This window comes from Salmo salar, chromosome ssa09, assembly GCF_905237065.1.
Source record: "Salmo salar chromosome ssa09, Ssal_v3.1, whole genome shotgun sequence".
Taxonomy (NCBI): Eukaryota; Metazoa; Chordata; class Actinopteri; order Salmoniformes; family Salmonidae; genus Salmo; species Salmo salar.
Window position 1 is genome coordinate 118868629 of NC_059450.1, and position 26677 is coordinate 118895305.

Genomic DNA, 26677 nt, shown 5'->3' on the forward strand with positions numbered 1-26677 from the left:
TTGGGCATTGCCATCAGTAATGATGGACATTTTGGGGTGCATTCGAAGGTCAATGAAATCTTTGTTTCGATTGGAGAAAAGCTGTAAGTACCGCCCTATTTTGTTCCACATGACCTTTAACGATTTTTATTGCACCTTATGGATGTTGCTCAGAGCAACATAAGCCAATCAGGCGCCTTTGTCCTTTTCACTCGCGCTATGGTCACCGGCTCTTTCCCATTCAAGATGTCGGCGACGTCGATGTTCCCCATGTGTGTCCGGGCGAGTAGGGGCCTCCTCACGCTCAGGAACTGGAGCAGACGTGGTTCAACCCCTGCAGTGGTGGACTTGATTCGGGCACTTTCCACGGAGAAGCCAACAGGAGAGGGCAGTGCTACAGGTGGACTCGCTCAAGCAATCTTGCAAGAGAGGCTTAAGCAGCAACAGAAGAGTCAGGTGAGTCAAGCAGGCTAGGTGACGTTAACTGACATTCCCCCTGCCTGGTTGGGTAATGTTAGCTAGACAGCCACAATTTTATCATCCAAGGCTACAGAAAAACCAAAGAGACATTCAATAAATCAGCTGGTTTGGTTTTCATGTTGTCATTTCCAGTTTGTTGAACCTCCGGGTCTCTCACGACATTTTTCCATTTACACCCTATTATGTGGCTGAATATATGAACTCGTCCGATTAGCACGTTGAGCTAGGCTAGTCTGTCATCCAGGTCAGTGCAATCCAGGTTCCTTGACCATACCCTAACCCTTAGCTAATCCATTTGCATTTCACCTTCAATTGGGTAGTGACGTCTGGAGGATCCCAGATAGCACGGACCCTGTCAGTCAGTCAGCTAGCTAGCCTAGTGTCTTTGCTACTCGCCGGAATAATTCGCTAGTTAGCTAGCTGCATATCTTTTATCAATTGCCAGTGAGTTAGTGTTACGTAACTTGTTAGCTTACTTTCACATGTCACACACCGAGGCATATTCCAGGAGATGTACTAGCCAGCCAGCTACCAAGGAGGTAGTGGATTCATCCCCTAGCCAAGTAGATAACTAGCTTTACCTAGATATCCAGCTAGCTAGCACTTATACTCCCACCGTCTTATTTATTTATTTACACGTCAAGGCTAACATTACATTATATATATGGTAACATTATCTGTCAAGGTTTTTCGAGATTTTTGAAGGTCAGGTAGACCCTCCGCCCCCAATGCATTTCCTGCAGACGCTCATTAATCTTATTGTCACAGTTTAATAACAGTGCAGGATATTTTACTTTAAATTGAATCCCAATCTTTTGAATCTATGACCCCTGTCTTACATCACTGAGTTAGTTTTTTATTGATTTGGCACTACCTATCTGTGTGTGTGTGCACCTGATCTCATTTCCCTTTAAAATACTTAAATTCCTTATTTTCCAAGCTATTCTGTATTATAGCTATGTATTCCCAATATAATGTCAAGCTGACTTGTGTGAGGAAGTAAAAAGGAATCAGATCTGGCTATTTGCTTTGACAGGGCCAGCCCCCTCCAGAAGGGGATGGGGACTCGGAGCAGAAGCGGGACCAGGGAGAGGACAAGAAACAGAAGGAGAACACAGCCTATGCCAAGAAGATGGTGATGCGGTTAGCAGGCCTGATGGGGATAGGTGGTGCGGTCGGCATGGTGTACGTATTTGGTGAGTCCGCCTGTTCCCTCCACTCTGTCAGAGCAGCAGCGTGTCAAGGGCTGACACTGAACCAGCAGCCATAGTGAAGGTCATGCTGAAGATAGTGGAGTGATTTGGGACCCCCTCTCCTTGCTCGGTGGAATATTTGTCAAAAGGAATGGTTGAATGTTTCACGAGTCTCTCTTTTCTGAAACGCTTGACACTGCGGTGCCATATGCTTTTCAGAAGTCATTTGAATTGTGAATGCATGGCATCTGATGCATGTAATGCAATAAATGTGCATGTTTTTTCAAAGAAAATAGATGTGTAATATTATCATAAGTAATGTTTTTCTCCCTGTCTACAGGTAGCAATTCAGTGGATGAACAAGGAAACACGGTATGTTTTAATGAAAACATGTTTCGGTGCTTGTGGTTTATTGCCTTGTAGGACCAATTATTGAAAGTAGAGGTGAAAGATTGCCAGATGAATTTCTGTAAAACTTCTAAGCAGACTGGCTTGTGCCAGTGGGTTTTAAAGTGTGCAAAATGAAAGGTGGTTACTTCAAGTGACACTCATCACACTTCTCTGGTAGATCCCATGTAGCTCGTTAATTGGTTCAAGCTAGTGCTTGCGGTGTGAATTGTTTCCCACAAGGCACATCAGGGACGAGAGGTGTGAGTCTGGGAAGGTGGCTGCTTCAAAGAGCACACTTCTTTAAACTTTCAGGTGTGGTCCTGTTGTCCACTTCAAAGGGCACACTTGTCAGCTTACTGTAAATAGTCTGCTAACTGCCATGGGTTGAAGGTATGGGGTTGGGAAGGTGGGCATTTGAAAAAGCACACTTCTCTCACTTCAAAGGGCACACTTGTTAGGCTGCTGTGAGTGGAGTGTGCCAGGCCTCTGCGTGCTGGATCCCACACTTGTTCCCCTCAGACTGGAGAAGCTGTGTTCATTTGAGGTGATTGGTTGTCACTGTGAGAAAAGGAGCTAGATCCTGTTCTCATCTCAATGGCTTCCTGTCAGGTACCAGAGGAGCCTAATGTCTGGAACACCTTTCCAAGGCTCAGCCTTCATGATGTGAATTGTCGATCTCTGAGTGAATGATGTCCATTTACTCAACACTTTTTGAATGAAAACCTTATTATAGTACATGAGATGACTGGCTACTTACCTAATATTAAGGTTTTTTTGTGCTTACAGCAATGTATCACAATTTTACTATAAGTTACACCCATAATAAGAGGGTAAAATATAATCCAAAAGCCACCAAAGGAGCCTGTCGCAAGGTGAACATGCTGTAGTTGGCTGAGATGATTCTTGTGGTCACTGTGTATTTTTCAGTGGCATTTGTTTAGCCAGGTTGTGTGGAATGAGAACAGGATTGGGGGCAACGTCCTCCGAAGGGCACATGTCTCAGGTAACTGTGATATTTGCAAGGGGTTAGAGCTGTGGGTTTGGGAACATGGACACTTCTTTTGGCTCACTACATCACCAAGACCCTAGTTTGGTCTTTCATAGTTAAATACCTGTGGCCACATCAAAGGGCACATTTCTCAGGCTGCTGTGATTTGAGGGATGTAGGCCTTACGTGATGTGTGGCCTTCTGCCACAGGTTAGAGGTGAGGGTTTGGGAAGGTGTGCACTTGAAAAAGCACACTTATCTTACTTCAAAGGGCACACTTGTCAGGCTGCTGTGAGTGGAGTGTGCCAGGCCTCTGCGTGCTGGATCCCACACTTGTTCCCCTCAGACTGGAGGAGCTGTGTCAGTTGGCGGTCTTTGGGTGTCACTGTGAGAAAAGGAGCTGGACCCTGTTCTCATCTCTATGGCTTCCTCTCAGGAACCAGAAGAGCCTAACGTGAACGTCTGGCCTACCTGTCCAATGGAATAGTCCTAAGGTAGATTAAGACAGTTGCATACCAAGGCAATCTTGTACATCAGCATATTTGGGCGTTGCATTCATCAGTAGGTTCTAAGGCTGATCATGGTAGTGAACTTGACTAGTCATCTACCCTTGAGTTTCTGTGGGGAGGAAATGGGGTGTTCATTCTGCCTGTGTGACATCAGTAGCTCTACAGCCAAGTCTTAGGTTGTGGTCGCTTTGGATTTGGTCCTGTTTGGCCAGATGATATCCTGGTCTTTGGTTCTACAGCTCTGGCACACTTCCTCATGAAGTGTTGCCCATCATGTCCTGCCTTAAGTGAGACTAAGTCACCAAAGGGCACACTTCTCAGGAGATTGTGGTCTGTGTCAGTGGGAATAGGGCACTTCAAAGAGCACACTTATTTCACTTCTGATGCCCTGCTGTTCACTTTACAGTTGAAGCTTGTTCCCACTTAAAAGGCACACTTGTTAGGCTGCTGTGAGTTGTGGCCCTCTGCCAGTGGTTAGAGCTCTGGGTTTGGAACTTTGGGTAGGTGGGCACTTAAAAGAGTACACTTCTCACCCATCACCCACTTCAAAGGGCACTTGTGGGCACACTTGTTAGGCTGCTGTGAGTGGAGTGTGCCAGGCCTCTGCGTGCTGGATCCCACACTTGTTCCCCTCAGACTGGAGAAGCTGTGTTCATTTGAGGTGTTTGGGTGTCACTGTGAGAAAAGGAGCTAGATCCTGTTCTCATCTCTATGGCTTCCTGTCAGGTACCAGAGGAGCCTAATGTCTGGAACACCTGTCCGATGTTAGAGTGCAAAGGCTAGATTAATGCAGCTACATTTCAAGGCCAGACTTGTACAACAGCATATTTTTGTCTTTCAATTAATGCAGTTGCCTCAAGGTTCTAAGGCTGAACATGCTAGTAAAAGCATGACTAGTCATCTACACTGAGTTTCTGGGGGGATAAAATAAGGAGGTACTCATTTTTGCACTGAGTGACATCAGTATCTCTAAAGCCTTCTCGTCGGTCAAGTAGAATTTCGATTGGGTTCTGTTTGGCTCCCTTTTTCCCCTGTTCAAATTAGATTAAACTATTATCCTGGAATATGAGAACAATTTTGTCATTCCAGGGCAGTGGTCACCAACCGGTCATTCACGTTCTTCAAGGCATTCCTTGTATAAAATAAATAAGTAAAAATGATTAGGATCCCTGTTAGTCGAGGCCAATGACCAGAGTGTCAAATACAGCAAAGAGCTGCTGTTTTAATGAGCGAGTTCATGTCTAAGTTTTTATTCAGCACTGTCAACACTGTTTTTGTTCAACACTATTACAAAACATAAAAGTGTTTGACCCTACTACAAGGGTAGCTCGTCGTGTCTTTTAATATCGAGGAATATTTCACTTTCTCCGGTCATAGGAACGTGAATTTGTGCATGAGGCTGATGTGGTGCGATTCGAGTTTCGCCATCAGGTGGAAGACGGTGTCCCCTCTCTCTGGTCAGTCTACCTCTGCTTAGACTAATGCCATGTTCAAAACAACTGGGAAGTCGCAAATCTCCCACTTCAGTGCATTCAAGACAACTGGGTACTCCGGGGAAAAAACAAGATCCGACTGGGGGAAAATCTTTTGGAACGGTCATCAACCTTGGAATTTCAAGTTTGAAACTCACGTCTTTCTAGAGCTCTGACTTTCCGACCTGAAGATCACAGACGTCCTGATTTGACCTAGGATTTTTTTATTTTTAAGAGTTCCCAGTTGTCTTGAAAGCACCATGACCATCAGCTGCAGGTACCATCAGTCCAGCAAATTATTTGCTGATTTCAATTTATCCTCAGCTGTGCCTCGCAAGTGCTACACCAACTAATCTACTTTATCAAAGCTTGAGTTTTGAAATATAATATGGTCTAAAATGAACAATATTGGTAGGCCAGGCATATAGCCACTATGCTGCAATGTATTAGGCCTACTGCACAAATCTCATGCCTACAGAACTGTTTTTATTAGGTTCATGTTAAGTCATGTTTAAAAAAAAAAAAATATATATATATATATATAATTCTGAGCAGTAGATCTCTGCTTGCTTTTTGATTGCAAAAGTGATCATGACTTGGTGACCACAGCTCTAGAGGTTGGACTAGGTTGTGCTGCATTTCCATAACAGATGAGTGCATTTTGGAACTTGGTAGTGACAACCAATTCTCATTCATTTCACTAGCTAGAGCAACATCTCTTATAATGGGATTTGCCCCTCACCAGTGTGTTGCTGTGAGGGTCTATGTTCTCATGCATCCATATTGTACACGGCTATCAGTGTGGGAACTATTTTCATCTCTCAGAGCAATGAGTGGCCACCTCTGTTTGGTGAGAGTTCCCATGGCCATCCTGTAGCTGGTTTGGGAACAGGGCCTGCCCCTGATCTCCCGGGCCTCTGCCCCATTGTTGTGTCGAGGTGTGAATTACCCCTAAATGAGCATTCGCACACCTCGTACCCTGTCAACTTCCTCTGAAAGTCCAATTTGGAAGACCCAAGTCTTGTTATAAGTTAATTCACTGCTCTGTGTTATAAGAAGTGGTTCTTGAGAGCGATGTTTTGCCCATTAAACCAATCTGTTCTAGCAAGATTGTGTTTTATAGTTCCATATTTAGCTTTTTGAGATTAACCATGACTATCATGCAATTAAATTAATTAGGAAAATTATATGAGACAGGGCACTGAAATAAGATCAATTAATTCATTATTTTTTTCATCAATTTCAACACATTTCCTGAACCCTGACTAGCTTACGTGACACTATTGGTTTAGGAAAGGAGACCGGAGATGCTGGACACTGTACTAGACAATACCGACATAGGGGTTGATACGACTCAGTCATTTACCTGCCTGCCTTTTCTAAGGATAAGCTTATCTCCGACTGAGATGTCTAGTGTTTTCTAAGAGGATAGCACCCGATTCCAAGGTTGTCTGCCAGCAAAGTACATCTTAAGGGCTCTACATAGTCTACGCAAACGGCGCTGAAGGAGATCCGTTTCCGTCGCATTCCAAAAATTCTGTCAGCAGCCAACCTTGGAATCTGGGGGCGAGCCTCTTAAAACAACTCTAGGCCTATTTCATTCTCCTTAAAGAGCCACACTGGCCCATCCCCTTACCTTTGCCCTAATATACAGGTTTATCTGGCACATTATGAAACTAATCTGATAGGCAGTGTGCTTTATCAGCTGTTATCTTTTGTTAATTTAACCTTTATTTAACTAGGCGAGTCACTTAAGAACACATTCTTATTTACCAAAAGGCCTCCTGCGAGGACGGGGGCCTGGGATTAAAATAAATAACTAAATACAATATAAATATAGGACAAAACACATCACAACAAGAGAGACAACACAACACACGAGACCTAAGACAACATAGCAAGGCAGCAACACATGACAACACAGCTTGGTCACAACACAACAACATGGTACAAACATTATTGGGCACAGTCAACAGCACAAAGGTCAAGAAGGTAGAGACAACAATACATCACACAAAGCAGCCACAACTGTCTGTCTGTGATTGAGTCTTTGGAAGAAGAGAGAAACTGTCCAGTTTGAGTGTTTTTGTTGCAGCTCGTTCCAGTCGCTAGCTGCAGCGAACTGAGAAGAGCGACCCAGGGATGTGTGTGCTTTGGGGACATTTAACAGAATGTGACTGGCAGAACGGATGTTGTATGTGGAGGATGAGGGCTGCAGTAGATGAGGGTTGTAGTAGATATCTCAGATAAGGGGGAGTGAGGTCTAAGAGGGTTTTCTAAACAAGTATCAACCAGTGGGTCTTGCAACGGGAATAAAGAGATACCAGTTTACAGAGGAGAATAGAGCGCTGTGATGTGTCCTATAAGGAGCGTTGGTGGCAAATCTGATGGCCGAATGGTAAAGAACATCTAGCCGCTCGAGAGCACCCTTACCTGCCGATCTATAAATTACTTCTCCGTAATCTAGCATGGGTAGGATGGTCATCTGAATCAGGGTTAGTTTGGCAGCTGGGGTGAAAGAGGAGCGATTACGATAGAGGAAACCAAGTCTAGATTTAACTTTATTCTGCAGCTTTGATATGTGCTGAGAGGACAGTGCACCGTCTAGCCATACTCCCAAGTACTTCTATGAGGTCCTCAAGGTCTAAACCCTCAGAGGTAGTAATGACACCTGTGGGAGAGGGGCATTCTTCTTACAAAACCACATGACCTTTGTTTTGGAGGTGTTCAAAACAAGGTAAAGGGCAGAGAAAGCTTGTTCGACACTTAGAAAGCCTTGTTGTAGAGCATTTAACACAAAATCCTGGGAGGGGCCAGCTGAGTATAAGACTGTATCATCTGCATATAAATGGATGAGAGAAATTCCTACTGCCTAAGCTATGTTGGTGATGTAAATTGAGAAGATCGGGGGGCCTAGGATTGAGCCTTGGGATACTCCCTTGGTGACAGGCTGTGGCTGAGACGGCAGATTTTCTGACTTTATACACTGCACTCTGAGGTGTAGTTAGCAAACCAGGGCGAAGACCCCTCAGACACCAATACTCCTTAGCCGGCCCACAAGAATGGAATAGTCTACCGTATCAAAAGCTTTGCCAAGTCAATACAAATAGCAGCACGACATTGCTTAGAATCAAGGGCAATGGTGACATCATTGAGGACCTTTAAGGTTGCAGTGAAGCGTCCATAACCTGAGAGGAAACCAGATTGCATACCAGAGATTACTATAGACATAAGAAAGCCAGTCAGATGATTATTGACATGTTTTTCCAACACTTTTGATAAACGGGGCAGAATAGAAATTGGCCTATAACAGTTAGGATAGGCTTGATCTCCCCTTTAAATAAAGGACGAACTGTGGCTGCCTTCCAAGCAATGGGAACCTCCCCAGAAAGGAGAGGGGCTTGGCGATGGTAGGGGCAGCAACCTTAAAGAAAGGGTCTAAACCATCTGACCCAGATGTTTTTTTGGGGTCAAGTTTAAGGAGCTCCTTTAGCACCTCAGACTCAGTGACTTCCTGCAAGGAGGAACTTTGTAGCGGGGCAGGGGAAAAGAGGGAGAAGCATCGGGGATAGTCGCATTAGAAGGGGTGGGAGATGAGGAAATGTTGGATGGGCAAGGAGGCATGGCTGAGACCAATAGGAATCCTGACTTAATAAAGTGCTGATTTAAAGAGCTCAGCCATGTGCTTCTTGTCAGTATCAACCACATCAACATTAAGGGACATGGGGTCCTAGCCAGGCCAAACCCTAACCCAGATGACGCTGGGCCAATTGTGCGCAGCCCGATCACGGCCAGTTGTGATAGACTGGAATCGAACCAGGGTCTGTAGTGACAGCTCTAGCACTGAATCTGTGCTAGATGTGTCGGCCTACCCCAACGCAGTAATGACCATCACAGTGAACTGTCACTGATCAAATGATCTACGTTATATAAGGAAAGTTCATAACCATGCACAGGCAGCAGAGAGCGTAGTTGAGCAGTGTCTCTTCAACCACTGCAACACACTCAGGACAGCCTTGATAGGGAGGGAGGGGTGTTGAGGGGGATGAAACAGCTCCAGCCTACCCCCTCGGTTCCCATGTAGTGGCCCAAGCGTGCAGCATGTGGTGTCCCACTCGGCCCCCGGCTGGCTCTCTCTGTCTGCCTTCCTGCCTGTCTTGGGCAGGCAGACCCCCAGGTGGGCCGGGCCAGGGACCTGCTGGCAGATGCAGCTGAATATTCATCAGCTGAGAGATGAATTGGTGGGCTGGTGAGAGTGTCACCGCGAGGGAGGGGCCAGGTCTAACACGTAGGCATGACAGCACGTAATGCACAGAGACAAGCAACAGGGTTCCTGAGTGGGGCAGCGGTCTAAGGCACTGAATCTCAGTGCTAGAGGTGTCACTACAGACCCTGGTTTGATTCCAGGCTGTATCACAACCGGCCATGATCGGGCGGCACACAGTTGGCCCAGCGTCGTCCGGGTTAGGCCGTCCATTGTAAATAAGAATTTGTTCTTAACGGACTTGCCTAGTTAAATAAAAAAATATATACTGGACACTACGACACAGTGCACAATGCCTGGACAGCCCAGCATCTGTGTGGAGAGTAGAACGTGAGTGGCTCCCTCGACCATTTGCGCTGAGAAATCAACCTGCGTCTGAATCTATTTGCCTAGCCCTGGTGTTGATGCATAGAGAGATGAAATGCTAACTAACCTGGAAGGCTATCGACTTCAATAAAGGAATATTCTGTAGTATTTGAGAGGTATCGTGGCTATTTGGACCTAAACACCAACAGCTGAATTGGCTGACACTGACATTTGAACGTCAACACAACCACAAAATGTCACGTTATTTACCTTGTGCATTAGGCCATAGTGTAATTCATGTCAAGTTCTGTCAACAGTACCATCTGACACTGACCTGGCATACACAAGCCTGTGAAGTGGACTATTTCTCACCTTCCTTCTGTCTTTTACAGATTCCAGATGAGTTTGATAACGGTGAGTTGTTTTCCTTTTTTGTTTCCTCAACGACTGAGTCCCTATGGTATTTTGGAGAGGTTTTCTTTTCTCAAAGTTGAGTTAGCTTAGAGAAGTGTTTTATTAATGCCCCCTTGGTCTCCGAGGCTTTTGGCACACCTCTGCCTTCCCATAAATCTGGTCCTGGGCTGTAAATGGATCTCGATTCACATAACTGATGTAATCTTTTATAGCTGATGCAAAGGCTACGTAAACATGGAATAACAAGGTTCAGACAGCTGTTGGTGGTTAACTTGTGAAGTCTTCGCCTCATTTAGGTTCACCTTAGATTTCTCAATAAAAAGGAGTGATGTTGAGGTGCTGTTTGTTTGCACCCTCAGGCAGACCTCTAGCATTCTAATACCTAACATATCCATACCACTTTTACAACTTGACCACCCATTCACTGACAGTGGTCCAGATGAGCCCCGGCTTGCCTGTTCTGCCGTCAGCCCCATATGCCTCTCAGTCATCCCTATAAACTGCCAGGCTGACAACCTGGTGAAAAGGGCCTCATGATCAGACCGACACAGGAAATTGGCCATTTGATTGTTTCTCTCCATTTTTAATTTAATAGTATTAAAACCCATTGGTTTCCCCAATAGATTTGTAGTCCTAGCTGTGTGTGTTTCATTGGTATTTTGATTGACATCCTCTCTCTCCCCTCTGAGTGCACGTTTGGCCAGTGTGGAGCTCAGAGGGAATGTGTAGTGTTCTCCTAGGACTGGCTCTGCTGTTGAAATGACAGAGCAGGGGGACTGAGTCGCGAGGTGCCTCCCCTCCCTGCTTCAAAGCTATGCTAATGCCGGGGACAGCTGTGGCCCTTTCCAGAAGTGTTGATTTTATAAACGCATAACAATCACCCTGTTATACCAATAATTGCTTCATTAATTCTTCACGCTGTCACGCTCCCCAAAGTCCTGTCTCTATCTGGCACTGCTGCTCCATCCCTTTATTTCCGTCAGTGTCCAGAGTGCTGCTTCGGCTGCTGCTGTTATTGGCCAGCCCTGATGCACCCACAGTGTTCAATACCCCTAATGAAGGCCATTGATGGTCTAAGGGGCCCACGGGGGAGCGTAGAGGGAGCATTTGAGCCCCCTGCCCACGCGCCCCTCCACCCCAAGTGGCAGAAGGCTAGTGGAGGGGATTGGGGTGGGGGGCAGCCTGGACGCCTCTGCTGGATGGGTCCTCAGGGACCTGGGGCGACGAGGTCAGGCGTGCTCGCCAGATCTGTGTCGCCATGCCAAGTGATGGTATTCAGAGCCAGGGGCGTTATGCTGAGGAGGAGCGTTGGACGCTGTGGTGGTGATGACCTCCCCAAAGACCATGCTGTTGAGGTCACACTGGGGTGTAACAAGTGCAGGACTGCTTTTAAAGTACTCACTGAGGTTGGAAGTTGTTGCTTTCTAGTGTGTACTGTGGGTCTATTAAACGGTCTTGATGCAGTATGGAATCAATCAGTACACACACACCAGATGTTTTAGAGGGAGAGAAAATGCATTTCTCTTCAAGCACTATTATTAGGCTTAAATAACTGACTTGTAATTTTTGGAGGCGTATCAAGATTTGGAAGACATCTCTTTCGGTCCATTTTATCACATCATTCATCGTCCCATGTGTCCCAGTTAGTATCCTGCAGCTAGGATCCTCAGAGCCGGTATTTGGCTTTGAGTTGATGAGGGGCCGTTCTGTACGACCTCCATGTTTGCTCACTCTGACAGACTTACAGCCCCTAGGAGGATAGAGACCACCAGTGCTCCAAACAAACACCTACCGGCCCAACCAATAGCCTATGTCCCTGAACAGATACTCTAATAGAGCCCCACAAGAAAACAATCCGACGCCCAACCAATAGCCTATGTCCCTGAACAGATACTCTAATAGAGCCCCACCGCAAAGAGAAACAAACAAACTAACCAATCCAGCCTGCCTCCTACACCTACCGGCCCAACCAATAGCCTATGTCCCTGAACAGATACTCTAATAGAGCCCCACCGCAAAGAGCGAGGTCGGCCGACTGTTTGTCACGGCCCAAGAAAGAAGCGATTGACAGCGCGGGCCATAAAAGAAAAGCAAGAGCCCCCCCCCCCCAAAAAATAAAACAGAACAGGGAGAAGAAAGGCAATTGAGTAATAATGGCCTTAAGCAAACTAGCGGAGCATATGCCCCCCCGGTCGTGGATTAAAGGAGGCCTTTGTTGTGTCCGGAGGCACGGCCATCGATCTTTCTCGCCCTTCCTCCTTTCCTCCCTTGTTCCCTCCCTACTTCTTGCCTGTTTAAATGGACATCCCTTCCGAGAGCAACGTAGCCTTTCCACTGGCCGCAATGGCCTCCCTCTCTTACACTGGCAAACAAGGTTAGGACAAGAGGCTGCCTGACCAGAGTGCTGCTTGTCAAAGCCTTCTTTTCTGGGAGCCTTTGTTTTTTTAGTTTGTAACGGTCTTCCTTTCAGAGTCGATGTCAGTCCCAACTGTTTTTGCCATAATGGGAGTTAATGTGATCACAGTCATAGTGACATCCAACAGTTACCAATGGAGAAAATGGAATGCCTATGTCCCTGACTATATGGCTAGATCCTTTGCCCCTTAGAGGTAGCTTCCCCACCTCTCACATCATTGGAGGACCCACTGTGGCCTGGCTGACACATTAATCTCGTCACCATCCTTTACCTGTCATCCTCCTTTCAATCTCATCCCACCACTACCAACCCCCAGCCCCTTTTATTACCATAAAAGCGTGCCTTGATCCGTCCTATCCTCACAGTGACTCTGAGGCACAAACACAGGGGCACGCGCACAGACACGAACGTATTACACATTTTGTGCACACATACTCGCATGCATACACACTCCTCGGCAACCCCCGTCCCTCTCCAGGGGGTTGTAACGATCACCACCCACCCCCAGCCTGGCTTGGCTCTGCTTTCCCAGGGGAGAGGTTTGTCAACAGGGCCGGTCACAGTCCCACGCTCTCTGGAAGAGTATGTTCCGCCCAGGCCTTATAAAACACACATACGCAGGCAGGCCGGAGGGGTAGGGGGTGTTTCACCAGCTCACCCACTCCCAGGCCTGCTATTACTCGGCTGGGGGACCCAGAGGGGCCTGCCTGGTTATACACACTGTCCGGATGCTATAGGCCCATAGAGAGCCACTCCATCTCTCTCACTCCGTCTCTGTCCCAAAGGACTACACATCCCAGAGGCCCCTGGCTGCATGCTTTAGCTGAGTGGAGAACTAGCCTAGGAGCATCTGCCATCAAATTGCTGAGATGTTATCTGTTGGGACCAATGCTGTGGTCCCCTACAGAGATGCCTTTCTTAAAGCGGCAATCAGCTGTAGAAACAATAAAGCGGTCTCCCTGGTTCGTTTAAAAAGCTGGAGAAATTGAACCACTCTCAAATTCAGCTATGGATGCGAGGACTAACCATCCATGATATTAAAATGATAGCCTCAAAACATAGTTTTAACCATGTTTTAGATTTTGTTTACAAACATTGGAGTAAAACAAGCTTATTTTAGATGCTGATGGGAAATGACTGAACTAAGCTCATGACGTATTTGTTATATTCTTCAATAATCAATGGGTATATATTAATTTGTCTAAATGTATACTGAACAAATATAAACGCAACGATTTCAGACTTTTACTGAGTTTCAGTTCATATGAGGAAATCAGTCAATTTTAAATAAATTCATTATGCCCTAATGTTTGGATTTCACATGACTGGGTAACACCCCCTGGGCTCCCGAGTGGTGCAGCGGTCTAAGGCACTGCATCTCCATGCTAGACGCGTCACTACAGACACCCTGGTTCGAATCCAGGCTGTATCACAACCGGCTGTGATTGGAAGTCCCATAGGGTGGCGCAGAACTGGCCCAGCGTTGTCTGGGTTTGGCCAGTGTAGGTCGTCATTGTAAATAAGAATTTGTTCTTAACTGACTTGCCTAGTTAAATAAATAAATAAACATCTGTTGGTAACAGATACTTTAAAGAAATGGGCCCCAGGATCTCGTCACTGTATTTTTGTGCATTCAAATTGCCATTGATCAAATGCTATTGTGTTCTTGTCCATAGCTTATGCATGCCAATACCATAACCCCACTTGCCATCATGGGACACTCTGTTCACAACATTGACATCAGCAAACCGCTCGTCCACATGTGGTCTGCAGTTGTGAGGCCGGTTGGACATACTGCCAAATTCTCTAAAACGAAGTTGGAGGTGGCTTATGGCAGAGAAATTAACTTTCAATTCTCTAGAAACAGCTCTGGTGGACATTCCTGCAATCAGCATGCCAACTGCACGCTCCCTCAACTTGAGACATCTGTGGCATTGTGTTGTGTGACAAATGCACATTTTAGTGGCCTTTTATTGTCCCCAGTTCAAGGTGCACTTGTGTAATGATCATGCTGTCTAGTCAGCTTCTTGATATGCCACATCTGTCAGTTGGGTGGATTATCTTGGCAAAGGAGAAATGCTCACTAACAGGGATGTAAACAAATTTGTGCACCAAATTTCAGAGAAATAAGCTTTTTGTGTGTATGGAACATTTCTTTGATTAAAAAAAAAAATGTCAGTACATGGGACCAACACTTTACATATTTTATATTTTGGTTCCGTGTATGTAGAAACTGCTGATTGCCCCCTTTTTAAAAATGTAATTCATTAGGACTACAGCTATGTACAGTCTACCAACACCGGAGTTGGCTTGAGATGCTCAATAACTCCTATGTCCTATACATGCATGCACCACAACTCCCCTTAGGCTCAGTGTTCAGTCTTGAGTATAGCGTGTTGAGAAACGATGCTCACTCCACACTGTTTATAGCTGATCTCTCTTACAGACGCACCGGTTATCCAGCAGTTGAGAAGGACGTTGAAGTATTTCCAAGACTACAGACAGGTGGGTGATGATAAACGAACACAAGACGGTTAAAACGGTCTTTGCCACTCCCGCTGTTCAATGTAACCTGATCAGTGGATTGCTCCACTCTACAGTTGGTAGTATGTGCTATGTGGCTGATCTAGTCAGCCTTTTCCTCCTGTGGCTGGTTCAGGGTGGTAGAATAGAAGGTCCTTGTCCACTAAACCCCTGGGTTAACCGCTGGATTGGGATATTTACACTGGGAGCCATGTTAGGCTGCTTGTCTGTCTTTACTGAAGCAGAGGCAGGTGCAGCCAGACTGCTTAGAGCAGGAAGGCCTCTCTGCATGGGCCTGCAGCTGCCGTTCAGTTAAACCCCCCCCCACACACACACACACACACCCACACACCCACCCACCAAAATCCATCTCCCTCGTAGCGCTTTGATCTCTTCAATGGAGCGTGAACAGCCCCCTGTCTCCGTGTGTGTGTGTGTGTACACACGAACGCCCACCCTTTTTCCACCCTGCATATTGACAACACACACACCCTCTCCTCCCTGGTCTCTTGAACATGTCAGTTCTCTCTTCCACGCGTCCCATCTCCCTCTTGCAGCTGGTTCTTATAGGATTCTGGTTTTCTGGGGTTTGCAGTGATGAGGCCAGCTAAGAGCCAACAAACTAAATAAGGAAGTAGACCATCTTTTAACGCGCCTGCATTCCCACATAAGCAGCCAAATACAATCCCCTCCAATTTTACTCCTCCTGCGAGCCGGGAGTGATGGCCTCCGTGTGTTTTACTGCAACTTGCTTGTGACCATGTTGACATTAGACTAGACTTCAACTCTTAGGAAAAACACCCTTATGAAGGACCTCAAGTATTAAAGGGATAGGCCTCGTTCACCACAAAATACAAATTGCATACTTATTTTTTTTATTGGAGCTTGGCTGTTGTCAATTGACCCACATAGTTCTGATGTGCCACTTGTTCCTCCCACTGCAGAATCGTGTTTTTGTATAGTTGTGTGACGACGTCATATCTGTGCGTTCCCAGATGATCATTGAGCCCACAAGCCCCAAGCTGCTTCCTGACCCCCTGAGGGAGCCCTACTACCAGCCTCCCTACACTCTGGTCCTGGAGCTCACAGACGTCCTGCTGCACCCCGAGTGGTCGGTACGTACCTCTCACCGAGCACCTCACCCTGGCCTCCTGCTACCAGTGACTGGCTGGGTGACCTGGATGCCTTCTCTCAGTATAGCCAAGAACACAACAAGATAAAACATGTATCGTCTCATTCCTTGGGTTTGATTGTACATTAATCATTCATAAATAGAATCGTTTTTTTTATTTGTTTACTTAGGATTTTACCTCGGCCTCCCCCGTCCCTCTGTGTGTGGCGGGCGGCCATCTGGCCTGTGGGTTGCTGGGGGCCCACCACCTGTTTACCTCCACTATCTGTAAAGACCATCCCATTACCTGTGGCTTCCACCTGGCCCCCTCAAAGCCTGTCCCAACCCCTACTCTAACACCACCTGCCCCTCCTAGCTGAGACCCTCCTACCTGAGACACTACCTACTCGTCCTTACCTGAGTGGTATCATGCTCCCTCCCCCTATGACTCCCCCCACGAGTGGCGCGTGCATAGACAGGTGAGGTGTGGACGTAACCCGACACCAGCCCTCAGCAGTCAGCCACCTGGCGGCCCTGCACAGGCTTTGATTTCTGAAGAAAAGACTACAAGTGGCCCAGGAGGTCATCCAAACGCTTATCTGCCATAAGCTGCTCCGTTTAGGCCGTGGAAAAAGCAAAAAATGTGTACCTGTGAATATACCACTTGATAACGTGACGACAAACTGAGTCAATCATTCACTGGGTATTTGTGGATTGGATAGTGGCTGTCAAAAGATGCTCTATAACATAATAAACTGATTTTTAAATGGATTATTCACTGACTATTTTTGTGGATAGCTTTCAGTGAGTATTCCAGCCATAATACACGTATCCCATTGTAGTTGGGAGTAGTTAGTATATCTTTAAGCATGTGAAGTGGACTGGTTTGTTCTCCCCACAGCTGGCTACAGGCTGGCGCTTCAAGAAGAGGCCAGGCATCGACTACCTGTTCCAGCAGCTAGCTCCTCTCTACGAGATAGTGATCTTTACTGCAGAAACAGGCATGGTGAGTGACATCACTCTGCAACACGAGGGTTTGAACGCTGTTCTGGCACGGGCCAATGACGACTTTTACAAGATCTTGTCACAGTGTTATTGTACCGTCATTGTTTCAAGTAAAACTTTGCAAGTCCTATGTTGACGCATAGTCTTCTTTGAGACAGAATTTCCCTTAAATCCCCAACTCACCCTTTTGTACCTTTTTCTGAACTTGTCTCGTGCCAATCAACACTGCAATTCTATAGGTGTCGCAACGGACAAATCATTAACTGCTACCATATGTCACATTTCAGTGAAGAAGCATTTTGGATTGGTTAAGGCGTAGACCTGCCTGCCTCACCTAACAGCCACCTGCCACAGCCTCCCTCCACCACAGCCAATCAGGGCCGCTCTTACCGCTGGGTGTAGCTTAGAGCGTTTGTTGTGACTGCACCTGTCACCACCTCGATTCCCCTGTAGACATTTGTTCTAATGGTCACCTCAAAACAAATCCATGACGTTTGAATGTGTTATGCCACTCCAAACTCTCACTGATTCTTGATCTCAAACAACATCCCTAGTGTTGTTGCGTTTTGACTTTTTGTTGTTTTGGCACCAATACGCCTCGCCCCTATTGTTTGTCCTAATAACCTACGTCTTGGCCGACAGGCGAATTCAGAATGGGTTTCCTTTTGGGCTCCAAAGGCCCCTTTTATTCATGCCGACATGTATATGCAAATGAGCCATGCTCCGCTCAAGGTCTAATTGGCCCCTTGTTTAGATGTGGACTGTTTTGTTTTCTCTCGGTGAAGGTCAGTGTTGTGTTGACCTGCAGCAGTGACTGCCAAGTCAAACTGAAGTCTGTCTGTAACGCTGCAGATCATTAACCCATCAAAGTTTCCTGTGCTTCACATTGGCACACGTATTCTCCACCTACCCACTGCATTAGTGCTGACTAAACCATATAGTACTATGAGAAGCTGTTACTTCAGATTTTCTAATGCGAAGAGATTTTAAGTGGGCTTTTATGAGTCGTAACCAGGAAGCTAGACCCCATGCAAAACAATCAAAGGTCTGACCCAATCCTCAGCCCAACTCTAGCCATGTAACCGATGGCCATCATGCATATGCAGAAGCATCTAGCATGTCAATGCTGTGAGGTTGTGATGTGATGCGGTTTCTCTCTCACCAGACGGCGTACCCTCTGATTGACAGCATCGATCCCCAGGGCTTTGTCATGTACCGCCTCTTCAGGGACGCCACGCGTTACGTGGAGGGACATCACGTCAAGGTAAACAAATCATCAGGCTGACATTCCACCATGGCCACCGTGTGTGTGTGTGTGTGTGTACACACAGTTTAATGTACACTGCATAAGCCTCCAATAACACAGCATTCTGTGAATTTAATGTTTTCCATATTTCTGAATTTAAAACAGAAATGTCATGTTAGTGTATAAAATCCATCATTGTTCAGACAAATGCCCTGTTTGTTTGATTTGCTTTAGTTTGGCTAGACCAGTGTATGCGCTTTCTCTCACTCTTTCACTGTCTCCGTTTCTTTGTTATCTAAGACTTTTCGTTGAGTTTAAGACTCTGAGACGTTGGTGTGCTCCTTTTCAACCCCGCTCCTCTTGGGCCAAGCCCCCAGCCCAGATCCCCCGGTGCTCCCCTTTCCACTGTGACCCAGTCGACACAATGGCGCCATACCCCCCCGTGTCTCCACTGCATAGCCGCCTTCTGCTCCAGCATTGATTCTCCTATGCTCCGACTCCATCCCTCTTTCTTTCTCTCGTTCTCGCCCCCTGACAATAGGGGGGGTTCTCTCCCCCCCCCCACCCCCCCTTCTGGGCCTCATTAACCTTATGCCTGCCTCTCTCCAACAGCCAGAGTCTGTCTCCATGCATGGCTGAAGTACAGCAGTGTTAATGACTTTGCTAAACTAAGTTAACCTAATTTGTCATCTGAGGGAACTTCTAACGCAATGCTTTCTAAGATGGCTGCTGTTGCTTTACTCCTATCCAGCATCTATTAAATTCTTGTATATTACTGGCTGTATCAGACCGTAACATGGATAGCCTACATCACCATGTTTCAGTGGAGTGCTTTTGTAATGCATGGGGAAACTTGGCCTGGTAGTGAAAGTGGTTATGGTCCCTACGTTGGCCTAGCTGTTGTGATGTGTATGGCTGACGTGGTGGGTAGGTTTTATAGGTATACCTTTTCTATGTGATGATGCATGGATATGGGTTATTCATCGGGGTCAGTTCTTTCCATGTTAATCACTCACTACTAAAACTCGTATTCATCGGGAAACATGAGTTGATGAGGGTAACCTGCTACCCCCTGCTATACAGAACTTGAATGTATTTATTTGGTGATTTTAGTCATCCTGATTCTAACGTTACATAGAGGATCTCCTCCTGTGTACTCACCTGAATTCACGTGTGTCCTGTCCTCATCCCCTTCCTTTGGTGACCTTCTGCCCATATCTGTCTCTCTTCACCCCCTCTCTCCTCCCCCTTCCTCTCCCCTTCTTCGCCTTCCATCTGGCCCTCTGAAGCGCAACAGGGAGGCAGAAAGAGAGTGAGGGAGCGAGAGAAAGGGAGGTCTGAATAGAGAGCCGAGTCCCCCGAGGCCCCAGGCGTCTGTCCAATGGTGAATTTCGATGGTGTTTTATTTTTTTTTTCCCCAAAAAAGTTTTCAAACAATGTGGAGTCACAGATGCAAGGTGCCAATAAAATCAGCGGGCCTATCTGACGACTCACATTATCGGCCGGTCTGTCTAATTAACTGTGATAGAACCAGGCTGTGGTAGAATCAGCCATTGATGTTGATGACAAGTCCAACTTTGAGGGAACCCTTGAAGACAGAGGGCAGTTAGTGGAGGGCACGACCTTCTGTCACAGGTGGACCAACTGGATGGAGTTGAAAGACTGAGTGCTCGACTGCCACACCAAATTAGCGTTTCAGTTTTTATTTTTTTATTTTAGTTCAAATTGTCATTCTGTTCTCCACGGGAGAGTCAGATTTAAGTTGTCATACTAGTGCAGTGTGTTTATCTGCACACCAAACATGTGGGTAGGGGTGTGTCACCCTGTGAGAGAGTGTGGGGGTAGGACACATGCCTACTCTGGCTTACAGCCTGTTGCTTTGTTAGGGGATCACAGAGCACGGCTGGCTGTGAAACTGGAGCCCTACAATGCCTTTAGAAAGTATTCATACCCCTTGACTTATTCCAAATGTTTTACAGCCTGAATTCAAAATGGTTTCAATTTTAAAAAAGAGCACTCATTTACACACACTGTCATTATGGGGATAAAGTGAAAACAAACATGTTTTTTTTTATTTATTGAAAAATGGAATACAGAAATGTATATTACCGGTCAAAAGTTTTGGTCCATCTACTCATTCAAGGGTTTTTATTTTATTTTTACTATTTTCTACATTGTAGAATAATAGTGTAGACATCAAAACTATAAAAACACATATGGAATCATGTAGTAACAAATATTTTTTGACATTCTTCAAATAGCCACTCTTTTCCTTGACGACAGCTTGGCATTCTCTCAACCAGCGTTATGAGGTACTCACCTGGAATGCATTTCAAGGAAAAAAACAACCGTTCTTTTGTAAACATTTTTGTACCATCTTTGAAATGCAAGAGAGGCCATAATGTATTTTTTTGGCCACTAGATGGCATCAGTGTATGTGCAAAGTTTTAGACTGATCCAATGAACCATTGCATTTCTGTTAAAAAAATTGTCAAGACTGCCCAAATGTGCCTAATTTGTTTATTAATAACTTTTCATGTTCAAAATTGTGCACTCTCCTCAAGCAATAGCATGGTATTCTTTCACTGTAATAGCTACACTAAATTGGACAGTGCAGTTAGATTAACAAGAATTTAAGCTTTCTGCCAATATCAGACATATCTATGTCCTGGGAAATGTTCTTGTTACTTACAACCTCATGCTAATCACATTAGCCTACGTTAGCTCAACCGTCCCGTGGAGGGGACAATGATCCCGAAGAAGTTGTGTTTCAGCCTATCAGTTGTGTTGTGACAAGGTAGGGGGGTATACAGAAATTAGCCCTATTTGGTAAAAGACCAAGTCCAAATTATGGCAAGAACAGCTCAAATAAGCAAAGAGAAAAAACAGTCAATCATTACTTTAAGACATGAAGGTCAGTCAATATGGAACATTTCAAGAACTTTGAAAGTTTCTTCAAGTGCAGTCACAAAAACCAAGCGCTATGATGAAACTGGCTCTCATGAGGACTGTCACAGGAATGCAAGACCCAGTTACCTCTGCTGCAGAGTATAAGTTCATTACAGTTACCAGCCTCAGAAATGCTTCACAGAGTTCAAGTAACAGACACATCTCAACATCAACTGTTCAGAGGAGACTTTGTGAATCAGGCCTTCGTGGTCGAATTGCTGCAAAGAAACCACTACTAAAGGACACCAATAAGAAGAGACTTGCTTGGGCCAAGAAACATGAGCCTTGGACATTAGACGGGTGGAAATTTGTCCTTTGGTCTGGTCCAAATTTGAGATTTTTGGTTCCAACCGCTGTGTCTTTGTCAGATGTGGTGTGGGTGAACGGATGATCTGCGCATGTGCATTTCCCACCGTAAAGCATGGAGGTGGTGGTGTTATAGTGTGAGCAGCAAAGTGCCCCCACACTGTCTGATTTATTTCGAATTCAAGGCACACTTAACCAGCATGGCTACCACAGCATTCTGCAGCGATACGCCGTCCCATCTGGTTTGGGCTTAGTGGGACTTTCATTTGTTTTTCAACAGGACAATGACCCAACAATCCTCCAGGCTGTGTAAGGGCTATTTGACCAAGGAGAAAGATGGAGTGATGCATCAGATGACCTGGCCTAAACAATCACATTCTTGTTCTGAAGCCATTCCAGTGTTACTTTGGCTGTATGCTTGGGGTCATTGTCCTGTTGGAACATAAATCTTTGCCCCAGTCTATGGTCGTTTGCAATCCGAAGCTGGTCCTCATCAAGGATTTTCCTGTATTTGTCTCCATCTATTGTTCCCTCTATCCTTATCAGTCGCCCCGTACCTGCCGCTGAAAAGCATCCCCATAGCATGATGATGCCACAACCATGCTTCACGGTAGGGAAGATGAGCTGTGTCTGGTTTTCTCCAGACATAGCGCTTTGCATTCAGACCATTTTTTGTGTCCTCAGATCACACTCTTTTGGCTTGTGATCTGTCTTTCACGTTCCTTTTTGCAAACTCCAGGTGTGTTGTCGTGCCTTTTTCTCAGGAGTGACTTCCATCTGGTCACTCTCCCAGATGAAGTGCTGTAGAGATTTGTCCTTCTGGCAGGTTCTCTCATCTCAGCCAAGGAACTCTGTAGTTCTGTCAGAGTGGTCATTGGTTCTTGGTCACCTCCCTGACCAAGGTCATTCTTGCCCAGTTGCTCAATTTAGTCAGACGGCCAGCTCTAGGCAGAGTCTGGGTAGTTCCATTTTATTTATTTTTTATTTCCCAATGATGGAGAACACTGCGCTCTTGGAAACTTTCAACACTCTAGATTTTTTTTTTTTGTTGTCTCTTTTATTTTTACCCTTCCCCAAATATATGCCTCGTCATCATTCTTTCTCTGAGATCCACATACAGTTCCTCAGACTTCATGGTCTAGTTTCTGCTCTAACATTGTCAACTGTGGGACCTTATATAGACAGGTGTGTTTCATTCTAAATCATGTCCAAACAATTGAATTGGCCACAGGTGGACTCCCAAATGTTAGCTACATATCAAGTGTGATCAAAGGAAATTGGATACACCTGAGCTCAATTTGGAGTGTCATAGCAAAGGGGTTTCTGGATTTCATTTTCAATACATTTGCAAAAATGTCTAAACATGTTTTCACTTTATCATTATGGGGAATTTTGTGTTGATGGGTGAGAAATACACATTTTGAATTTAGGCTGTAACTCACGTGGAATAAGTCAAGGGTTATGAATACTTTCTGAAGCACTGTATGCATCACACGGCCCACCAGCCCAACTCTCAACTACACATGTGCCAAACACACACTATATTTATCTGACTGAAATAGTAAGTTATCATAAAGGTTGACCAACTGTAAGCACAGACATCAATACATCACTCACAAACTTGTTACTGCACCTCACACAAGGGCTAATGTAGAAACGCACACAAGTCAATATACACACATCCACACACATTCTCTTGGGGATTAGGCCCTGTTTCAGAAGGAAGGCAGATGCCGATTATTTATTGAGAGTGCTGGTTCTTTCCTATACCTCTAGACACACACACACACACACACACACACACTGCGGGCACCTCCGGGGGATCCAGATAACCTCAGTGAGGTGGAGAGCGTCCCTCTCCATCTGCTCCCCAGGTCTACCACTGAAACTGACTGCACAGGGCAGGCCAGTGGAAGTGGGTTTGTTCTCCCCTCTACAAATGTGTGTACAGTGCATTCGGAAAGTATTCAGACCCCTTGACTTATTCCACATTTTTGTTGTTACAGCCTCATTCTAAAATGGATTAAATTGTTTATTTCCCTCATCAGACTACACACACTACCCCCATAATGACAAAGCGAAAACAGGTTTTTAGAAATTTTTGCAAAAGTATAAAAACTGACATTTACATAAGTATTCAGATCCTTTACTCAGTGCTTTGTTGAAGCACCCCCGATTACAGCCTCGAGTCTATTTGGGGAGTTTATCCCATTCTTCTCTGCAGATCCTCTCAATCTCTGTCAGTTTGAATGAGAAGCGTTGCTGCACAGTTATTTTCAGTTCTCCAGAGATGTTCAAGTCCGAGCTTTGGCTGGGTGACTCATGGACTTTCGGAGACTTGTCGCGAAGCCACTGCTGCATTGTCTTGGCTGTGTACTTATGGTCGTTGTGCTGTTGGAAGTTGAGCCTTCGCCCAAATCCGAGGTCCTGAACGCTCTTCATCAAGGATCTCTCTGTACTTTGCTCCGTTCATCTTTCCCTCGATCCTGACTAGTCTCCCAGTCCCTGCTGCTAAATAACATCCCCACAGCAAATGCTGCCACCACCATGCTTCATCGTAGGGATAGTGCCAGGTTTCCTCCAGACGTGATGCTTGGCATTCAGGCCAAAGAGTTAAATCTTGGTTTCATCAGACAAGAGAATCTTGTTTATGGTCAGTCCTTTAGCTGCCTTTTGGCAAACTCTAACGGGCTGTCATGACTTTTACTGAGGAGTGGTTTCTGTCTGATTTGGTAGAGTATTGAAAGATGGTTGTCCTTCTGGAAGGTTCTCCCATCTCCACAGAGGAGCTCTGTCAGAGTGACCATCAGGTTCTTGGTCACCTCCCTGACCAAGGCCCTTCTACCCCTGATTGCTCAGTTTGGCCGGGCAGCCAGTTCTAGGAAGTCTTGGTGGTTCCAAACTTCTTCCATTTTAGAATGGAGGCCTCTGTGTTCTTGGGGACCTTCAATGTTGCAGAAATGTTTTTGGTACGCTTTCCCAGATCTGTGCCTCGAGACAATCCTGTCTCGGAGCTCTACGAACAGTTCCTTCGACCTCGTGGCTTGGTTTTTGCTCTGACATGCACTGTCAACTGTGGGACCTTTTTTTTTATATACACAGGTGTGTCGGCCTTTCCAAATCCTGTCCAATCAATTGAATTTATCACCAGTGGACACCAATTTGTAGAAACATTTCGAGACGATCAATGCAAACAGGATGCACCTGAGCTCAATTTCGAGTATCAAGGGTCTGAATGCTTATGTAAATAAGGTATTTGTTTATTTTTAATATATTTGCAAATATGTCTAAACCTGTTTCGCTTTGTCGTTATTGTGTGTAGATAGATTGATAGGGGGAAAAATGTTTTAGTAAATTTTAGAATAAGGCTGTAACGTAACACAGATTTTGGGGGGGGATAAACTCAAGGCGCCTGAATACTTTCCAAATGGCTTGCAATCACCTTTTTTCATCAATGAATGTAATGTTTGTATATGCAAACATTACATTTATTGATGAAAAAAGATGATTGCAAGCCATTTGTGTATTTCTTCCAATTGTCACAATTACCATAGATTTTTTTTTTAATCGAAACTTTAGATAAATTCCTTCAGAGAGTGTCTTGTAACTCAACTCTTCCACCCCCTGTAGGACGTGTCGTGTCTGAACCGGGACACTTCCAAGGTGATAGTGGTAGACTGTAAGAGGGAAGCCTTCAGCCTGCAGCCTTTCAATGGCATGGCTCTGACGAAATGGGACGGCAACTCAGAGGACCGAACACTCTATGACCTAGCTCATTTTCTCAAGAGTAAGTGTATGGTCAGTGTGTGTTGACCAACCTGTTCCATCCCAGACACGCTATTCATTCGTGTTTCTCTTTGGCAGCCATTGCTCTCAGTGGAGTGGATGACGTCCGCTCCGTCCTGGAGAACTATGCACTGGAAGATGACCCCGTAGAGGCCTTCAAACGCAGACAAGCGCAGTTAGCACAGGTACAGTCTAAACAAACCCAATGTATAGGAGCAATGGATGACAACTAACAAATACACTAACATTACCAATATTATTAACATAAGAGGAGTGTCCTCATCCTCAAACATGACATTTTCTGTAGGGAAAAACCTTTTCACTGTTGATAGCTTGATGCCCTTTCTGTTTTGCGAGAGCTTTGGAGCAATAGTCCATTGTACTGATCTAACTGTAGATTTTGTTTGTGTGGGGACAGGAAGAAGAACAGAGGTTGGCAGAGCTGACCAAGCAGAAGAAGCAGGGCATGTCCTTGGGCTCAATCGCCGGAAGGTTCTGGCGTTCCAAACAAGAGTGAGTGGCCCTCTCACTCGCACCCACCAATCGCAGCCCACCCCTCCAACAGTGTCAGGCCAAAAGGATGGCAGGCCACAGTCACTCGGCAGGGTGGGCGGCGGGTGTCTCTGGAGTGGGGGAGGAGAGACCATCCAGTCAGCTGGACTTTTGACTGTCGCAAGCATGTCTTTGGGGGGGATGAGCTGGAAAGGAGCAAGGCTCCAAAATAACATTCTCGTACCTCTGTCGCCAGCGACATCATCACTTCCTGGATGTCAGATGCTCTGGTGTTGGCACTGACGTATACAAAATGGTGCTGAGTGGTTAGACATTACTGATTGAACCGTTTCAGTCCACATTAGTTCATCCACTTCTACCCACCAGCCGGTCATACAGGGAACTGACCAGAGAACAGTGCTCTTATCTGCAACTCCCATGCACTTGGATTTGGTGCTCTGGAATGGAGTTTGATCAGCTTTGAACAACAGTGAATTATTTGTTTTGCTTAGTGCATATCTAAGAGTGAGCTGGTCAGGGTAAAGGATATTAATATTAAACATGTTGCACTCTGAGACGCTCTAAGCTTATCTCCACCAATGAGAAGTCATGCCTTGGACAGGTACTGCCGATGCCAACGGGACTTTGTGCAACAGAGGCTGGAGCTTGCGCTGTAGGAATGAGTGGGAGAGACATTTTCAGCAAATCAAGCCATGTGAAATTGGGCTGATGCCACTCATACTAAGTGAAAATGGATCGACATGTCTGAATATATGCTTGTTGAATGTTCTATTAGATTCATTTTGTGAACCATTCACAACGTCCCAAATAAAGAAAAAAATATGAAA

General features: G+C 45.6%; 1 protein-coding gene across 2 annotated transcripts; it reads left to right on the top strand.

Annotated features, from left to right (window-relative positions):
• The first annotated feature begins 148 nt into the window (after positions 1-148).
• On the top strand, positions 149-26677 carry LOC106612684 (mitochondrial import inner membrane translocase subunit TIM50). 2 transcript variants are annotated; one of them, XM_014214089.2, is made up of 11 exons: positions 149-435; positions 1496-1655; positions 1993-2024; positions 9974-9995; positions 14858-14916; positions 15930-16049; positions 16947-17051; positions 18216-18314; positions 25182-25338; positions 25416-25522; positions 25756-26677. In XM_014214089.2, the coding sequence occupies exons 1-11, from the start codon at positions 199-201 to the stop codon at positions 25852-25854; spliced, it is 1197 nt and encodes a 398-aa protein (XP_014069564.1). In that variant the 5' UTR covers positions 149-198; the 3' UTR covers positions 25855-26677. The 2 variants fall into 2 exon arrangements, with proteins under 2 accessions (XP_014069564.1, XP_045580352.1); XM_045724396.1 differs by lacking the exon at positions 9974-9995.